General features: G+C 34.1%; 3 protein-coding genes and 1 pseudogene across 3 annotated transcripts; all 4 read left to right on the top strand.

Moving 5' to 3' along the window:
- Positions 1 to 4,029: 4,029 nt before the first annotated feature.
- On the top strand, positions 4,030 to 4,413 carry LOC113756998 (cytochrome P450 71A8-like). The gene has a single exon (XM_027300424.1). It carries the CDS (start codon positions 4,030 to 4,032, stop codon positions 4,411 to 4,413), a length of 384 nt encoding a protein of 127 aa, XP_027156225.1.
- Positions 4,414 to 7,469: 3,056 nt separating this feature from the next.
- On the top strand, positions 7,470 to 10,921 carry LOC113756996 (annotated as a pseudogene).
- Positions 10,922 to 11,327: 406 nt separating this feature from the next.
- Positions 11,328 to 13,569, top strand: LOC113756995 (cytochrome P450 71A4-like). Its single transcript, XM_027300423.1, has 3 exons — positions 11,328 to 11,435; positions 12,958 to 13,206; positions 13,357 to 13,569. Exons 1-3 carry the CDS (start codon positions 11,328 to 11,330, stop codon positions 13,567 to 13,569), a joined length of 570 nt encoding a protein of 189 aa, XP_027156224.1.
- A 3,157-nt stretch (positions 13,570 to 16,726) lies between these two features.
- On the top strand, positions 16,727 to 19,737 carry LOC113756994 (cytochrome P450 71A3-like; the record flags this gene model as incomplete). The annotated part of the gene is made up of 2 exons (XM_027300422.1): positions 16,727 to 17,937; positions 19,468 to 19,737. Coding segments are annotated over exons 1-2 (1,200 nt in total), but the record flags the coding sequence as incomplete, so codon positions are not given.
- Between the last annotated feature and the right edge of the window lie 5 nt (positions 19,738 to 19,742).

Here is a 19,742-nt window from a genome sequence, read left to right as displayed (position 1 = left end):
GAGCACGATTTGAATTATTTCAATTTTCTTTTATAAAAATATGGCTGTTTTCATTTTAAAAGTTAACGACTTATAGTCGAGGCACATCAAGTTTGCCTGGACTCCTAGATGAGCATGATAACATCTCAGAATTGGGTGTGAAGAATTAGGATATTTAGTAAATTTTTTGCATTGGACCGGAGGGAAGTAGGCGAAGCAAAAAAATAAAAATAACAAAAAAAGTATAAAAATGTCTTAAATATAGTTTGTGTATATATTTTGGAAGTAGGTGAAGCGATTGTTGAGATACATTAATTTTAGTCGTATTATTTAAGCGGTTATTTAGATATATTATTTGTTAAGCTTTTTGTTCTTGACAAACTTTTTTTTTAATGTCCTGAAGGAACGCCTTGGCGATAGTTGTCGTTTCTGATATTGTTCCTCGGAATACTTTTGGAACGGCCTTATTAATGATCATCAAACACGGGCGATTTGATCTCTCCCACCTTTTCTTATCCCTCTTTTCATCAGAGGTATTCTAATCTATAAGAGATGGAGGAAAATCATCTCTTAACGCAAGGTTGAGATCCATTACTCCAAGAACAATCAAGAGATTTTCTTTCTAGAACTTGAAATTTGTGCCATTCAGCATAGAAATATTATTGATATTGGTAGTAATATTTGTAAGATCATTTGCAACTGAGCGGAAAACATAAAATAGTTAAAACAAACTCACATACACCAAAAAATAATAATAAATTTAAATAAAGGTAACTCCATCTCAAGATACCAATATTTCATTAATATTTTGTTTTTGAATAAAAATATTAACTTCTAAATGATATCTTGACGCAATACTAAACACTGACAATAATAACATGTCAAAAATAAATTTTTCTTTGGGCCAATTTATAATTCACATGAAAAAATTCGAATAATCATCACGTGTTTATTACTACAATTGCACATGCAATTTTGTTAAATATTGACTTTCCTTTGAGCTAATCAATATTAACAAAATTACAAGTACCTAACTAGTTATATTTTAAAATAAATTAATTTTCACAAAAGATGTCACTTTAGTGGCATATTGTTTCAATTAATTTATTTTAAACTATATATAATCATACTAATATTCAAATTTAAAATTATATGAAATACACAAAAATTTTGATCAAAATCAACTTTAGTCAATTCTGATCAAAATGTGGTCAAACCAGTCAAATTGGTCAAATCTTGTCAAACTAATCAATTCTGGTCAAATATAGTCAAACCAGCCAAATTCTGGTCAAACCAGTCAAATGGATCAAGATTTATTGGATTAAAAGTCCATATCTATAACTTAACCCAAATTTATCATTCAAATTCAAAATTTTCTTGAAATCCATAAATGTCTTATAAGACTATATACTTAGTGAACCAATCTTATGGACTTTTTTTTTTCAAAGGCTTAAATGTGTTGTTTAACTTTATTAGGGTTCACACAAATTAGAGAAACCCTAATTTTCTTAACATATTAATAAGTTACATATCATGCAGGCCCTACTAAATATTATGTTAATCAAAACTCTTGAATGAATAAACTAACAAAACAAGCCGCAAGGCTTTCTGTTGAAATAGGGAAAAAACGAACAACTTCCCGAAATCAGAAATCAAGTTAATTTATATCATGAAAAGTATGTGGGTTCCACATATTATGACTTGTGCCAATATATCAAGAGGTTCACAAAATTCAACAATCAAACAAGATAAGCACGCGTGATCCTGGAACCATGCGCATTTGAGCCATGTACCAACTAATCATAACAAACAAAGCAAATATCTGTACTTAAAACCACAAATATTGTGCATCATGCTTATTGATTTCGACAAACCCATGGATTTATATGCAACCAAAAGCAATGAATTGGACAGTGCAAATTTACCGAAAATATAAGCAAACAAATACATTAAAACCACAATTCAAGATTGTCAACCGCCGCACAATCAAAACAAAAATAATTCTAATTAAAAATAACTTGAAAACTATGAATTATTAATACCAAATTATTTTCTAATAATCAATCATATCCTGCTCTGATACCACTTGATGGTGGTTGTTTATATTAACTGATAGGGCGTAATTTGTTATTAAATTTATGATTAATTTCCCTTTTTACCCTCACCAAATATTGTTTTAATTATTGAATTATACTTATATTTGGTATTTGAACCTAATTACAGGAGGCGGAGCAGAAAAATGCTAAAAAGGGAGACTTTCTTAATAACAAGCTGCACGTAGGAAGCTTCGAGAATCTTTGCAAATCCGGCTCCAAGATGTGCTAAACCAATTCCTTTCCTTTCGTGACTAGTAGTTTACTAGCATTAGGAAACAAGAAACGAGGAACATTGGGGAGTTGCTTTATCTTTTTTTTTTCTTTTCCTTATTCGACGAGGAGACAGACGAGAATAAAGACTAGTCATTGTTTAGATTAGGGACATTCTCTTTTCGTCCTTTTTGGAGGCCGCAAGACAGTAGATAATTCCTTCTTGTTCCTTTACTCTTTTTGCATGAAACATATTACATTGTTTAAGGAACAAGATTGGATGTTCATGAATTCTACTAATTCATGTGAAAATTTCTCTATGAGGCGTGGCTAAATTCCTAATCTAGTCGGAGATCAACTCAACGACGCCGTTCTGAATATCTGTGAGATCGAACTAATCTCATCTCGTTTCTCCAATTTATTGATATTTGTGCATTCTCTACTTGAATTTCTAGAGATTATTTCATTAACTAAATGTCTAGGGCCTGATATTCAAAGTAACCTAATAATCTAATGCCAAATTAATCACTAAATCTATAATTGTTTAGTCGATTAATATTAGTGGTAACTAGCGTTTACACATGTTAGGGGAATACACAATCTAATTTAAATAACCTCTTAGTGTGTTATTAATTAGGGTTAAGGTTTTCTAATTCTTAAGGCAATTGAAAACTTGAACTCTACGATCGTATTTAGGGTTATTTTTTGGTTAGGGGTGATTAATGGTCGTACCTTGGTCGTCCATAAACTAAGGAAAAGTTGGTCGTCAAAGTTTGTTGGCGACTATAACTAACCTGTTAATGAATTGAGCAAACCATCTTTGCATCAATGATCGGATAAATGGACTGTGTCTGCGAGGTTGTATCTTTGACTAGAGATTGTCTACCATCGATTTAATTTCGGCTTGCTTTCGTGAATTTTTTTATTAATTGGTTATTTATTGATTTTTATCTCTGTTTGAGTTGTTTAATTATTCTTGATTTTATAAAAATTCCCAGCTCTCCGTACTCTAGAAGAAACAAATTCTCCCATAGTCTCTGTGGATTCGACCCTGCTCACCGCTATACACAAAAATTATATATTCTTCGAGCAGGTAATTATTATTGCACAGGCTCGACACCTGTCATTAACTTTTGATGAAAACCATCACCTATTAAGTCCAAAACCTTTATGGTAATTTTTAAGAAATAAATTAATAGTAAAATTGCGGAAGTGTACCTTGATTCATGTTGACTAACTGCCACTTGAATCCGTAGAGATTTTGAAATGGTCTTCTAGGTCAACAAGTATTCGCTAATCCCTTGAGAGAGCTCTTTAATTTCTTTTTGATATCTTTCCTAACGATGGGATATCAGGAAAGAGCTATTTTGTGGTACTAAAAATACAATAAATAAAAATACGTGTGACCCAGAGATTATAACCCTATTTATAGATAACTTTTCTGTTTTTTTTAGATTTCTATTTCAACCTATCACAGAAATAGAAATTACCCTTAAATTTCTACACATTAAAGGCTTACATCCTATTAGATATATTAAAACCCAAATCATAATTGATTATTTTAATTGAATTTAACCTTATTTGATAATTTATAATATATAATTATTCACATATAAGTACAACATTGGATTAGGGATCCCACGTGATCATGGCAAGAGTCACCACTCTTTAAGGCATATAATATATAAAACTGCGCTTTACATCAACTTATTCACAATTGGCTTCTACTTTGCATGATTAGGACATGTTTGCAGCTGGAACGGATACCACTCATACAGTCATGGAATGGGTGATGGTAGAGCTTCTAAGAGACCCCAAGGTCATGGAGAAATTGCAAAATGAGGTCAGAGCTGTAGGCCAAGGAAAATCAGAGATAACTGAGGATGATTTTGACAAAATGCGGTGTTTAAAGCTAGTAATTAAGGAAACTCTGCGGCTTCATTTCCCAGTTCCATTTCTAGTTCCTCGAGACATCAAAGTAATGGGGTATGGTATACCGATTCGAACACGAGTAATCGTCAACGCATGGGCGGCAATTGGAAGAGACCCTTTGCTTTGGGAGAAGCCCGAGGAATTTCAGCCAGAGAGATTTCTGAATGTTGGTATAGATTTTCGAGGTTTGAGTTGATCCCATTTGGTGCCGGCTGAAGGGGATGCCCCGGTAAGACCTTTGCCATGGCTATCAATGAACTTGCATTAGCAAAATTACTGCACAAATTTGACTTTGCCTTGCCTGATGGCGGAAAACCAGAGGACATGGACATGACTTAAGCTGGTGGCATCGATGTGCATAGAAAACTTCCTATACTTGTTCTTGCCACTCCATATTCTCCTTAGTTTCTCTCCTGGCACAGAAAAGTTTAGCATGTCCTAGGGCAAGGTTTACAAGATCAAGTTGAGAACTTATGTAAATTGTCTTGCCTGTTATATTTAGCCCGCATGTAGCTCTTGGAAATTCTCCCCGAAATATGTAACATTGAGATGGTAGCTATGTGGTTGGGTGATGATATTAGTGTTGCCTACACTCACTATTTTTATGGTCTATCACTTTAATATCAAGTTGCTCGTGAATTCATGTTTCATTAGCAGGTTGGTTTGCGTTCTTATTACTTAATAAGAAAATCAAAAGACAACTAAGGCACTAAGCAATATTGCTTAATGAACAAATAATTGTCATTAATTTTAATCGTATTAGTTAAGCTTTACAGTGACATTGATATCATTAATATTCGAGAGGGAAATAAACCTTTCCCCTTTTTTTTGTTATTTTTGCTGCTAATTTCAAGATCATAAATGATACTAGGTGTGTGGAATTGGATGAAAGCAAATCAATAATATAACCTTTGCCATCTTCCGAAAGACATATGGAACATAACCACAATCTAAAAGCCTATCAACAACCTTTTCAGTTTTATTGCTGATCTTTCAAATCAATGGCACTGAAGAATCGTGTAACACTAATTGCAAGAAGCAAAATCCCATTAGTTTTGGATATTTTAATTTGCTCTCTTCAATTCTTCGTTTGGTTTTAATCCTATGCTTGACCTCTTCAAAAATCCTATGCTTCTTCTGGACTCCAGAAGTTATGTTGGTAATCATATTCATTCATAGTATATTTCGCATTTGCATACTAAAGTTACATCCCCCAAAGTCTTTGTTAACTTCCGAACAAAGATTTCTGTTTAGTATTAGCTTTAATCACTGTGAGATTTGTGTTGACATGATTTTGGAGATTGAATGGGAATTTGAAGATTGCACGGGATCTTTTTTTTCCCCAAACTTTATGTGAATGAGTAAATTATGCTAGCAAAGTGCCACGTCATATAATCTTTAGGACAAATTATACTTTACCCCCCTGTGATTTAGTATTTTCTTACATAATTCCCCTACAGTTTTAAAAGCTATATATAACTCCCTCATGATTTGAATTAAAGTGTCAAAGTGACGGAAATGGTCATTCATAACGAAACTTTTGAAAATGTCAAAATTACCCTTATAAATACATGACATACTAACCCCGTATGATTTTATAATTTACTATATAACCCCCTTATGATTTAATACTTTCCCATATAACCCTTATATTTTTCAAAATATATGCATAATTCCCTTTGATTAATAAATAATTTTCAACTTTATATAAGGATATTTTTGGCATTTTAGCTGATTCCGTTACGAATAATCATTTTCGCCACTTTGACACTTTAATACAAATTATGAGGGGATTATGTATAACTTTCGAAACTATTTGTTGACTCTTGGTTGATCGTCCTTGGTTTTGATGATTAACAAACCACAATGTAAGCTTGACTATGTTTTTTATGTGAGAAATTTGTGAAAAGTATTGATCCAAAGAGAAGAAAGATTTGATCAAAGAGAAGTTAAGAAATATGAAAGGTTGGAGTAGAGGCTCGGACGCTCGATAGAGGATGGAAGTCCGAAGACGAGTACTCTTCGAGCTTGGATGGACTCATTCAATTGCTCGGCGTTCAAACAAAAGATGAAAGTTTAACATTCTGATTCTATCGGACGCAGGGTTCGGACGCAGAACAAATGGTTGGACGTCCGATAGGTGGTCACCATGGTTCGGACGAAGCAAATGGTTGACGTCCGACGGCCAACGTAGTTTCGACAGCTTCTATATTTGACCGTGGAGAGCCTTTTGGACCATTTCTCACTGTATAAAAACCAAAACACAAGAAGAACAGACTTTTGCAACACTAAATTTCGAAGCCTTAATGAATTTTGAGTAGAAATCTTTGTTGGTTGTATAAGGGGTTGGGAAGTTGGTTGTGGAGGTTGCTCACAGTGAAGGTTACTCTCTAGGAGAGTAAAACCTTGTGAAGGTGAACTATCACTTGAGGTGGTCAAACGAAAAGGTTGCTCACTTGTAAAGTAGTTTAATTGAGTTGGTAAGCTTCAATTGTAGCTAGTTGAGGGTTACTTGGAGGTAGTAAAATTCCTTTGCTCACAAAGTATTTTTGGGGTGAGGAAGGAGTGAGCCTTCACTTGTACAAGGTTGGTTTGCATACAATCAATTGAAGAAATATTTGGGATTCAACTCAAGTTTGGAAGAGTTTGGGGAGTTTGATTGTTTGAATTCTTTACTTTATTGTTACTCTATTTTTGTGCTTTAAAATTGCTTATATTCTTTGTCATTGTATTTACTTGACTACTTGTCTGGTTGAGTATTTTGGTTGTATTTGGTTGCATCGGGGCTTACACTATTGGAGGGTTATGTAAAAAAATACTAAATCACTGGGGGTAAAGTGTAATTTGCCCTAATCTTTAGATGTAAAATGTCTAAACTAATAGCTCAAATGCCAAGTGCTTAATCAATTTCAACATGTATGATGGTGCGAATATAAGTCCAATCCAATTTTTGGAATTTGCTTACGAGTAGCACTTATCATCCAAAATTTGTTCTTCCAGTACAGCCACTAAAGTCAAAATAATCGGCCAGGCCCTATAGACATTGTTTCCAATGTGTGGCTTTGATTCATTTACTGAGGATGCATTTGCAACCGTCACAAACTGAAATTTCAAGGATCATCAGAACAGAAGCAGATTCTGGTGATCCTTTTCGGCTTAATCAAGTAGGCATATATATAGCCAATTGTAGCAGCAACAATCAACTTTTGCTTTCTTGATTTGGCCCTTTCTCCAATTTTCGAGTAGCATGTAATGGCGTTTATTTTGGATCTTACATTTTCCTCTCTTCTTCCCGTGGCTTTGCTACTTCTAACCCTTTTCTTATGGTTCTATGCTTCTTCTAAACCCCAACAAAGGCTACCACCTTCTCCATCAAAGTTTCCAGTTGTTGGAAATCTTTTCCAACTCGCGCTATATCCTCACCGCAAACTTCAATCATTATCAAGAAAATATGGTTCCCTCATGCTGGTTCATTTTGGCAGCAAGCCGGTGGTTATTGCCTCTTCAGCTGATGCAGCTTGTGAAATCATGAGAACCCATGATTTAGTCTTTGCTAACAGGCCTAAAACAAGCATGAGTGATAGGCTTCTATATGGCAGCAAGGATATCGCAGCCTCACCTTACGGTGAGTATTGGAGGCAAGTGAGAAGTATTTGTGTGCTCCAGCTTCTAAGTCATAAGCGGGTTCAATCATTGATATTGTTCTAGTGTTACTCGCTGTTGTTCAATTATTACACCTTGTACAGATGATGTTACACCGTGTGCAAATGGTGTTACACCTTTCGGAACGGTTGTTCTGACAACCATTCCAGCCCCGGATCCGAGACTTCACTTATGGTTGAAAAGATTAGAAGTTTTTTGGGTTCTTCGCCGCCTTTATCGGCCATAAACTTGAGTGATCTTCTTATGACACTGACAAATATTAATGATGTGATTTGTAGGGTGGCCTTGGAGAGGAAGTACAGTGATAGGGAAGATGGAAGCAAAAGTATGCAAATCATGAAGGAATTTGCTGAGTTGTTAGGTACTATTGATACAGGGGATTTTGTTCCATGGCTTGGATGGGTGAGACGTCTTAATGATTTGGATGATAAAGTGGAAAAAGTTGTTAAGCAACTTGATGAATTTCTGGAGGGTGTAATTAAGGAGCACAAAGATAGGAAAAATGGAAAGGCAAACACTGATGATATTATAGAGGGAAAAAGCTCAGATTTGGTGGATATCTTGCTTGAAATTCAGGGGGAAAAGTCGACAGGCTTTACACTCGAACTTGACAGTCTCAAAGCAATCATTTTGGTAAGAAATCTTGTTTATAGGGTACTCCAACCATAAACTCATTAGGCTATCCTACCGTACTGGCTTAATGCCATTTCTCTTTTCTTGAAAATCTTTTTGTGTATAGCCGATCTAAACTTGGAATACCTTCATTTTATTATTCAATTTGCATTAAATTTTAAAGATTTTTCTAATGGTTGTCCAGTGAGTATTGATTTAATACATTTAAATTACAAATAATTTATCATGTGAATTTACACAATCAAAATTATTGCATATTTTTGCATTTAGACAGTTTTTCAAATTAACTACACTTTTTAAAAAGAACTAATACTTGAACCCCCTCTTAATGAGCATCAATTATTCAAACTAGTTTTTGGACAAAATACAGTTTGCCCCTGTAGACACCAAATTTTTAACTTATTTATTTTATTGATAATTATTTTATTTATTTATATAAAAAATGGGGCGCGACAGCCCCTATCTGGTATAGTTATTTTTCACATAACTCCCTATAGTTTTAAAAGTTATATATAACTCTTTCATGATTTTGATTAAAGTGTCAAAGTGAAAGAAATTATCATTCATAACGGAACCTATGAAAATATCAAAATTAGCCTCATTTAAAAACTAAAATGGTTGAAATGATCAAAATATAGAAACATAATATGCAGGATACTTTAACCCCATATAATTTTATGTTTTATTATATAACACCATTATACTTTAGTGCTTTACCATATAACCCCCTTATGGATTTTAAAATATATGCATAACTCTCATGTGGTTAATAAATAATTTTTAACTTTACATTGGAGTATTTTTGATATTTTAGTTGATTCCGTTATGGATTACAAATTCCGTCACTTTGACATTTTAGTCTAAATCATGAGGGGTGTTATGTATAGTTTTCGAAACCATAGGGGAGCTATATAAAAAAGTACTGAACCACAGGGGGTTAAAGTGCAATTTACGTCTAGTTTTTTAAATGAATAAAGGTTAGTTTGGATGGGGATGGTTTCACAAATTTAATCTTGAAAATACGTTCTCCAATTATTTTCTATCTCACACATACATGTTAGAAGCCAGTACAATAACAATAATATGTAGTTGAACACACTTTTGAAAATAAGTGCAAATTTATTGTCAAGCAGATGGGGTCTGCTAAAGAATTTTCAATGAATTACTTTCCTCTCTACTGGTTTGCATGTTGGACGGTTTTTCATAGTAATTCATTCCACGGATAAGTACATTTGGATAAAGGATCATAGGCATTAACAAGTATAGCTTTTCCTACAGAAATTTCAACCATGAAGGTTTTTAGCTTGTTCGAAGGTAGAACAAAATTATACTATTTGATGAACTGTGTATACAACTAAAATTCAGTATGCAGTATGTATTATGCACCACTTATTTGTATATTAGCGGGCTGAGGAATATTACATACTTCAGCTTTAACACATCAATTGATACAATGCCAAACCAAACTGTTTTATCTGTATTTAATGATGTTCACCATTGATGAGCTAAACTTCTTACAAATGTTTTCCTCATATTAGTTTCTCAACTTTCAATGAGATTTTCTTTTTCAATTAAGCAACATCTGTTTTTCTTCTTCACTTTCTATGATTAGGACATGTTCGCTGCTGGGACTGATACAACACACACAGTTATGGAATGGGCAATGACCGAACTCTTGAGGCACCCAAAAATCTTGGAGAAATTGCAGACTGAGGTGAGACAAGTAGCTCAAGGAAAACCAGAAATCACTGAGGATGATCTAGACAAAATGGACTACTTAAAAGCAGTGATCAAGGAGACTTTACGACTTCATACGCCAATCCCACTACTCGTTCCTCGAGAATCAACACAACACGTTAAACTTATGGGGTATGATATACCGGCAGGGACACGAGTAATGGTGAACGCTTGGGCGATTGCACGAGATCCATCGCTTTGGAATCAGCCTGAAGAATTTCAGCCAGAGAGGTTCTTGAACAGTACAATCGATTTTCGAGGTTTTAACTTTGAGTTAATTCCATTTGGAGCTGGAAGAAGGGGTTGCCCGGGTACTACCTTTGCTGTGGCCGTTAACGAGCTTGCATTAGCAAAATTGGTACACTACTTTGATTTTGCATTGCCTGATGGAGTTGAACCAAAGGATTTGGACATGTCTGAATCCACTGGTATCACTATCCATAGAAAAAATCCTCTACTTGCAGTAGCTATTCCACATTCTGGTTAGACACCATCTTTACCTATCCTTTCCCGTATATAAATGTGGACCTTATACTGATTTATTCAGTAAAGATCCATCCAGTGGATATCTAATATTGATGTTTGGTATTTTAATTTATCCTTATCTTACGTACCACAATAAATTTCTGTCATTAGCTCTTTGCTCCCTGCTCCCCCCTGTAACTGGTTTTATTGATGAGGCATGAAGCATTGATTTTTAGCATTATCCTCAGTTGTGGAGTTGTATATTCTTTCGGATGATAGTTCACAACTATTATAGACATATATTAATTGTAATTTCTTATCCTTTATTTTTTTTTTCTTTTCTTCTTTGTTCAGTTTATTTTCCTTCTCTATTGTAGTGTTCAATTCTTATTATCCACCATCACATATACTAACCTTTAACTTCTGAGGCACCCCAAAATCATGGACATCTATTTTTTGACTAATTCTTTTTGAATGTTTCTTAAATACGTCTCTAATCATTTTTTTCATATTTCCAATTTTTTTAATCTCTTTTTTTTTTTGGTTTCAGAAGCAAGAAGACGACATTAAGGGGAAACAAGAATTTATTTCATCTATGCATTGGTAAAATATATGAATCATTTTCACTCAGCAGCCTTGAAGCACCCAAAAGCTTTGGAGGGCGCCTCTTTATGCATGTGGGCTGTTTATAAACTCCTGGTGTGTGGGGATTTCAAGACGGTTGGCTTTACAAAAGATGATTTATACGTCCTCTCGTGTTCAGGCACTAGTTTCACAGGTGGAATGTTCTTAGTATATCAAATCTCGGAATTTTTCAGGTTATCATAGAAAGTATGCATGACCTCTGTACATGTTTATGCTAGAGTGTGCTTAATGTATAACAATTTTTGCACACATATGATCATTGGATTTTTCTAGCGGCATTCATTAGAGACTCATTAGCACATTTCATTTCTACCAAACTTAATATATGAAAATACATAATATATTTATTGCGCTGCGCTCCTTATATTTAGACAGTTCTCCAAATCAATAATACTTTTGTAAAAGACTAATATTTGAACTCTCTTAACGAGTACCCATTGGATACCAATTAATGAAATCCTTAGAATATTTAATTAATCTTAGCTAGTCTATAAAAGCTATTGACAAATGAAGGTAGATCGATCTAATGGGCACTTATCAAGGTGGAGCTTATGTGTTAAGTTTTAGTAAAATTAAAGTTAAACGAGGTGAGTTGGTAAATGTAAATGATGTCAGTATGTGCATTCACATGATAAATTAAGTGTAATTTAAGTGTAGTAATAAGGATGCCCGTTAAAAAACATAAAATTAAATCAAAAAATACTTATACTCGAATATCTTATTTTATCATCTTTGTCAAACATTGATAGAATAAATCCAGTTGTGCAAACCTATTTATTGGCCTTTCTACGTAGGCTATCTTAATAGAAATCACAAATATTACACATCTCTAAAAGATTCCTGTCATAAAACTATCACTTTCTAATTGCATATGAAGATACTAAAACAGGAAGAATAGATTGATCTATCACTCATCAGCCAGGCTGAGGCTCGTATGAAAATGCTTTATTACTCGTTTTCTGACTGGTTGTGAAGAAAAAAAGTCAGCACATGAAAAAAAAAAAAAAAGCTAGAGCCTGTTTTTGTGCTATTATCTACAAAAAAGAATAAAAACTTCTAGTTCATTTTCTTAATCCATAAATAGAATATAATTCAGAGATTAGAGCCTTTCATGAGGCGTGTTTAACACTATTTTTTAAGGTATTATTTTCCTCTACTATACATAGTATTTGTTATACGGTTATGCCAAATTAACTTTAGGATACAACAAGATTTCGGAGAAACTTGATAGCACATGTTAAGATTTTTCTTATAAAAAAAGGATCAAAATTCTAGTTAATTTATGTGTTAGAGACTTGTTATTTTTATAGTAAAAACACAATCCCAATGTCATAAGGTATTTAGCCACTATTTTACACGTTTATGGACATTCATGGACATTGAAAGGTACCATTAAACCCCTTCAATGGAAAATGCCAAAAATATTTTAGAAACTTTTAACTTCCGACAGACCCTTAAGTTAACCAAATTCTTTGTTTTAACAAGTTTAATTTCTATTTTATTCACAAACTATTCCAACACTAATTAGGGCATATAATCAATAAAACTGCACTTTACACCAACTTACTCACTGTTGGCTTCCACTTTGCATGATTAGGACATTTTTGCTGCTGGAACTGATACCACTCACACAGTCTTGGATTGGGTGATGGTAGAGCCTCTAAGACACCCCAAGGTCATGGAGAAATTGCAAAATGAGGTCAGAGCTGTAGGCCAAGGAAAATCAGAGATAACTGAGGATGATTTTGACAAAATGCAGTATCTTAAGCTAGTGATTAAGGAAACTCTGCGGCTTCATTCCCCAGTTCCATCACTAGTTCCTCGAGAATCAACTCGAGACGTCAAAGTAATGGGGTATGATATACCGATTCGAACATGAGTAATCGTCAATGCATGGGCAATTGGAAGAGACCCTTTGCTTTGGGAGAAGCCAGAGGAATTTCAGCCAGAGAGATTTCTGAATGTTGGTATAGATTTTTGAGGTTTGGACTTTGAGTTGATCCCATTTGGTGCCGGCCCAAGGGGATGCCCGGGTAAGACCTTTGCCATGGCTATCAATGAACTTGCATCAGCAAAATTACTGCACAAATTTGACTTTGCCTTACCTGATGCAGGAAAACCAGAGGACATGGATATGACTGAAGCTGGTGGCATCGATGTGCATAGAAAACTTCCTATACTTGTTCTTGCCACTCCATATTTTCCTTAGTTTCTCTCCTGGCACAGAGAAGTTTAGCATGTCCTAGGGCAAGGTTTACAAGATCAAGTTGAGAACTCATGTAAATTGTCTTGCCTGTTATATTTAGCCTGCATGTAGCTCTTGGAAATTCTCCCTGAAATATGTAACATTGAGATGGTAGCTATGTGGTTGGGTGATGATATTAGTGTTGCCTACACTCGCTATTTTTATGGTCTATCACTTTAATATCAAGTTACTCGTGAATTCATGTTTCACTAGCAGGTTGGTTTGCGTTCTTATTGCTCAATAAGAAAATCAAAAGACAACTAAGGCACTAAGCAATATTGCTTAATGAACAAATAATTGTCATTAATTTTAATCGTATTAGTTAAGCTTTACAGTGACCTTGATATTATTAATATTGGAGAGGGAAATAAACCTTTCCCTTCTTTCTGTTATTTTTGCTGCTAATTTCAAGATCATAAATGTTACTAGGTGTGTGGATTCGGATGAAAGCCAATCAATAATACAACCTTTGCCATTTTCCGAAAGACATATGAAACAAAACTTTTGGCGGGGTCAAGAGTGAGCCCACACTTAGGGTCTGTTTGTTTGGACTGAAAATCTTTTCCAGAAAATATTTTCTTCAATTTCTGGTGTTTGGCTGCAAAAGAGGTCAGGAAAATTTTCTCTGGTAGAAAATCTTTTACATAACTTGGTGTAAAATGACTTCCGGAATTAAGATACGGAAGTTAATTTCCGACAACTATCACAACTTATCAGTTTCCTCGGCACTTGGCTATTGTACAAAGCCATCAAGCACTATACCATAGAGATCAAATCAAGAGCTATGTTCCTGCACTTGCTTCTGCAAATCCCACAACTTTGCACCTCTTCGCGCTCTCCTCTTTTTCATGTTCCTCTCTACTGTTCCCGTTCTCTTGCGCCACACAAACACACTTATGGATTATACAACTCTAGATCTAGATTGGACTTGCATTGAGAAGTTTTGAAAAAAGGAAAAAATGTGAAGCCAATGGAGGCAGGAGGAACATTTTTAAAAGAAGAGTTAGTACAATAAACATCAAATTTCAATTGTTAATTTATTATAATGGTTCAATCAGCTGTAGGCATACAATTTAAACTTTTTATTACAATGGCACTCAACTGGCTTGGGGAGATTGTGAATTCCTGGTTCTGGTCTTTGATTTATTTTTTGAGACTTGAAAGGATTTGGATTGGGGATTGTTTGTGGTGGCTGATGAGGTGGGTAGAGATAATGATAATTAGTAGTAGCAATTAGCAAAAGAAAAATCCGGGAACGATATTATCGTTGGAGGATTTTAATTTTTTTAGAACATTTTCTTAAAATTGCACCAAACACTAGAAAATGAAGGGAAAATTAGATATTTTCCAGGAAAGAATTTTCATTGAAAATGTTTTCTTAGAGAAAATATTCTACATTGAAACAAACAGACCCTTAAGGGCTTCTCGTCCAAATTATTCACAACTACAATCGAAAAGCCTATCAACGACCTTTTCAGTTTTATTGCTGATCTTTCAAATCAATGGCACTGAAGAATCGTCCTCAAAAAAAGGGATAATTTCAGAAACCTCCCTTGAGGTTTCTAGTAATTTTCGACAGCTCCCCTCATGTTTTAAAAATTACACATACCTTAACATAGGTTTGGGTTTCACCTTGATGATATAAAACCAAAAAAGTATATGAATGCCCAAAATTGCCCTCATCTAAATTTCCTTAATATGAATAATCATTAAAACTTTTTAAAAGTCTATAATACATTTGTATACTAGCAAAATTATGAGTTTTATTAGTTACTCAATGTCTTGATATTTTTTATCTCCATGGTTTTTTACATCCACCTAAAGTTTCAAACTCTTATCACTTCTTTTTCTTCTGAACAAACTCTGTTTTAGATGTCAAAATCCATCTTCGTAATTCTTACCTTCACAATCTTTACCTCTCTTAGCTTTCTTTCATATATTGCCTACTAAATCGAGTCATAAAACTCACAATCCTTATCTTTTTTTCCACTCAAAAGGCCAAGCCCTCAGTTACCAAAATTATTCTAACCTACTCTCAACATTTGGATTGGTCATTCTAAATCAATCCACATTTTTTTCTTTGAATTGACACAATTTTATTGAGAACAAGTTTGATGTCTATTAAGAAGAACCAGGCAAAATATCAAAAAAGTGCAAGTTTTGGGTAGTAGTTTTAGTACAGTTTATCAAATTATACTTTTCCGTAATTCAGTAATTTTTTTGTGCTCAATAATATGAACAATTGGGTTGTTGGCAGTGATGATTGCTTCCATCATCATCAATAACAGCAACATATTTGAGTGATAGAAGGAAGGAAACATCTATCTTGATTAGCATATTTATGTGATACAAGATTACAATTTAATGGCTATGGTTAAAATAGTTTGGCCATAATATATGGTTTGGTCAAGAAGAATTGTTTTCCTTTTTTCATTTTCCTTTTTTTTGTTATCTTTTCCCTTTTTTTTTATCAATGGCTTATCTTTTGAAAAATTATGAAGGTTATTATAGTCATTGTCTATCATGAAGGCATGTAAGTATAATATTGAAAAGTTCAAGGGAACTCAGTGAAATTGTCAGAAACCTCAGGGGAGGTTTCTGAAATTATCCCTAAAAAATATCGTGTAAAATTAATTGCAAATAGCAAAATCCCATTAGTTTTGGATATTTTAATTTGCTCTCTTCAATTCTTCGTTTGGTTTTAATCTTCCCTGACCTCTTCAAATATCCTATGCTTCTTCTGGACTCCAGAAGCTATGTTGGTAATCATATTCATTCATAGTATATTTCGAATTAGCATACAAAAGTGTACATCCGGCCCCAAAGTCTTTGTTAACTTCAGAACAAAGATTTCTGTTTAGTATTAGCTTTAATCACTGTGAGATTTCTGTAAGCATGATTTTGGAGATTGAATGGGAATCCTAAGATTGCACGAGATTTTTTTTTTCCCCAAAACTTTTTGTGAACGAGTAAATTATGCTAGCAAAGTGACACGTCATTTAATCTTTAGGTGTAAAATGTCTGAACCAATGGCTCAAATGATATGTACTTAATCAATTTCGACATGTATGATGGTGCGAATATAAGTCCAATCCAATTTTTGGAATTTGCCTAGGAGTAGGACTTATAATCCAAAATTTGTTCTTCCACTACAGCCACTCGAGTCAAAATAATCGGCCAGGCCCTACAGATATTGTTTCCAATGTGTGGCTTTGATTCATTTACTGAGGAAGCATTGGCCACCGACACAAACTGAAATTTCAAGGATCATCAGAACAGAAGCAGAATTCTGCTGATCCTTTTCGACTTAATCAAGTAGGCATATATATAGCCAATTGTAGCAGCAACAACAAATTCTGCTTTCTTGATTTGGCCCTTTCTCCAATTTTCGAGAAGCATGTAATGGCGTTTATTCTGGATCTTACATTTTCCTCTCTTCTTCCCGTGGCTTTGCTACTTCTAACCCTTTTTATATGGTTCTATGCTTCTTCTAAACCCCAACAAAGGCTACCACCTTCTCCATCAAAGTTTCCAGTTGTTGGAAATCTTTTCCAACTCGGGTTATATCCTCACCGCAAACTTCAATCATTATCAAGAAAATATGGTTCCCTCATGCTGGTTCATTTTGGTAGCAAGCCCGTGGTTGTTGCCTCTTCAGCTGATGCAGCTTGTGAAATCATGAGAACCCATGATTTAGTCTTTGCTAACAGGCCTAAAACAAGCATGAATGATAGGCTTCTATATGGCAGCAAGGATATCGCATTCTCACCTTACGGTGAGTATTGGAGGCAAGTGAGAAGTATTTGTGTGCTTCAGCTTCTAAGTCATAAGAGGGTTCAATCATTTCGAAATGTAAGAGAGGAAGAGACTTCACTTATGGTTGAAAAAATTAGAAATTTTTCAGCTTCTTCGCCACCTTTATCAGCCATAAACTTGAGTGATCTTCTTATGACACTCACAAATGATGTGATTTGTAGGGTGGCCTTGGGGAGGAAGTACAGTGATAGGGAAGATGGAAGCAAAAGTATGCAAATCATGAAGGAATTTATTGAGTTGTTAGGTACTATTGATATAGGAGATTTTGTTCCATGGCTTGGATGGTTGAGACATCTTAATGATTTGGATGATAAAGTGGACAAAGTTGTTAAGCAACTTGATGAATTTCTGGAGGGTGTCATTAAGGAGCACAAAGATATGAAAAATGGAAAGGCTAACACTGATGATAGTATAGAGGGAAAAGGCTCAGATTTGGTGGATATCTTGCTTGAAATTCAGGGGGAAAAGTCGACAGGCTTTATACTCGAACTTGACAGTCTCAAAGCAATCATTTTGGTAAGAAATCTTGTTTATAGGTACTCCAACCATAAACTCATTAGGCTATCCTACCGTACTCGCTTAATGCCATCTCTCTTTTCTTGAAAATCTTTTTGTGTATAGCTGATCTAAACTTGGAATACCTTCATTTTATTATTCAATTTGCATTAAATTTTAAAGATTTTTCTAATGGTTGTCCAGTGAGTATTGATTTAATACATTTAAATTACAAATAATTTATCATGTGAATTTACACAATCACAATTATTGCATATTTTTGCATTTAGACACTTTTTCAAATTAACTACACTTTTTAAAAAGAACTAATACTTGAACCCCCTCTTAATGAGCACCAATTATTCAAACTAGTTTTTGGACAAAATACAATTTGCCCCTATCTGGTATAGTTATTTTTCACATAACTCCCTATAGTTTTAAAAGTTATATATAACTCTTTTCATAATTTTGATTAAATTTTCAAAGTGAAAGAAATTACCATTCATAACGGAACCTATGAAAATATCAAAATTAGCCTCATTTAAAAACTAAAATGGTTGAAATGATCAAAATATAGAAACATAATATGCAGGATACTTTAACCCCATATAATTTTATGTTTTATTATATAACCCCATTATACTTTAGTGCTTTAATATATAACCCCCTTATGGATTTCAAAATATATGCATAACCCTTATGTGGTTAATAAATAATTTTTAACTTTACATTGGAGTATTTTTTATATTTTAGTTGATTCCGTTATGGATTACAAATTCCGTCACTTTGACATTTTAGTCCAAATCATGAGGGGGGTTATGTATAGTTTTCGAAATTATAGGGGAGTTATATAAAAAAGTACTAAATCACAGGGAGTTAAAGTGTAATTTGTGTCTAATTTTTTAAATGAATAAAGGTTAGTTTGGATGGCGATGGTTTTCACAAATTTAATCTTGAAAATACGTTCTCCAATTATTTTCTATCTCACACATACATGTTAGAAGCCAGTACAATAACAATAATGTGTAGTTGAACACACTTTTGAAAATAAGTGTAAATTTATTGCCAAGCAGATGGGTCTGCTAAAGAATTTTCAATGAATTACTTTCCTCTCTACTGGTTTGCATGTTGGACGGTTTTTCATAGTAATTCATTCCACGGATAAGTACATTTGGATAAAGGATCATAGGCATTAACAAGTATAGCTTTTCCTACAGAAATTTCAACCATGAAGGTTTTTAGCTTGTTCGAAGGTAGAACAAAATTATACTATTTGATGAACTGTGTATACAACTAAAATTCAGTATGCAGTATGTATTATGCACCACTTATTTGTATATTAGCGGGCTGAGGAATATTACATACTTCAGCTTTAACACATCAATTGATACAATGCCAAACCAAACTGTTTTATCTGTATTTAATGATGTTCACCATTGATGAGCTAAACTTCTTACAAATGTTTTCCTCATATTAGTTTCTCAACTTTCAATGAGATTTTCTTTTTCAATTAAGCAACATCTGTTTTTCTTCTTCACTTTCTATGATTAGGACATGTTCGCTGCTGGGACTGATACAACACACACAGTTATGGAATGGGCAATGACCGAACTCTTGAGGCACCCAAAAATCTTGGAGAAATTGCAGACTGAGGTGAGACAAGTAGCTCAAGGAAAACCAGAAATCACTGAGGATGATCTAGACAAAATGGACTACTTAAAAGCAGTGATCAAGGAGACTTTACGACTTCATACGCCAATCCCACTACTCGTTCCTCGAGAATCAACACAACACGTTAAACTTATGGGGTATGATATACCGGCAGG

This window comes from Coffea eugenioides, unplaced genomic scaffold (genome assembly GCF_003713205.1).
Source record: "Coffea eugenioides isolate CCC68of unplaced genomic scaffold, Ceug_1.0 ScVebR1_25;HRSCAF=112, whole genome shotgun sequence".
Taxonomy (NCBI): Eukaryota; Viridiplantae; Streptophyta; class Magnoliopsida; order Gentianales; family Rubiaceae; genus Coffea; species Coffea eugenioides.
This window is presented reverse-complemented; position numbering and strand designations above follow the sequence as displayed.

Coding starts and splice junctions, on each gene's coding strand:
- LOC113756998 (XM_027300424.1), top strand. CDS start 4,030: ATGTTTGCAGCTGGAACGGATACCACTCATACAGTCATGGAATGGGTG.
- LOC113756995 (XM_027300423.1), top strand. CDS start 11,328: ATGAATCATTTTCACTCAGCAGCCTTGAAGCACCCAAAAGCTTTGGAG. Junction 11,436..12,957: donor TGTGTGGGGATTTCAAGACG/GTTGGCTTTACA, acceptor TTGCATGATTAG/GACATTTTTGCTGCTGGAAC. Junction 13,207..13,356: donor AATCAACTCGAGACGTCAAA/GTAATGGGGTAT, acceptor TTGGACTTTGAG/TTGATCCCATTTGGTGCCGG.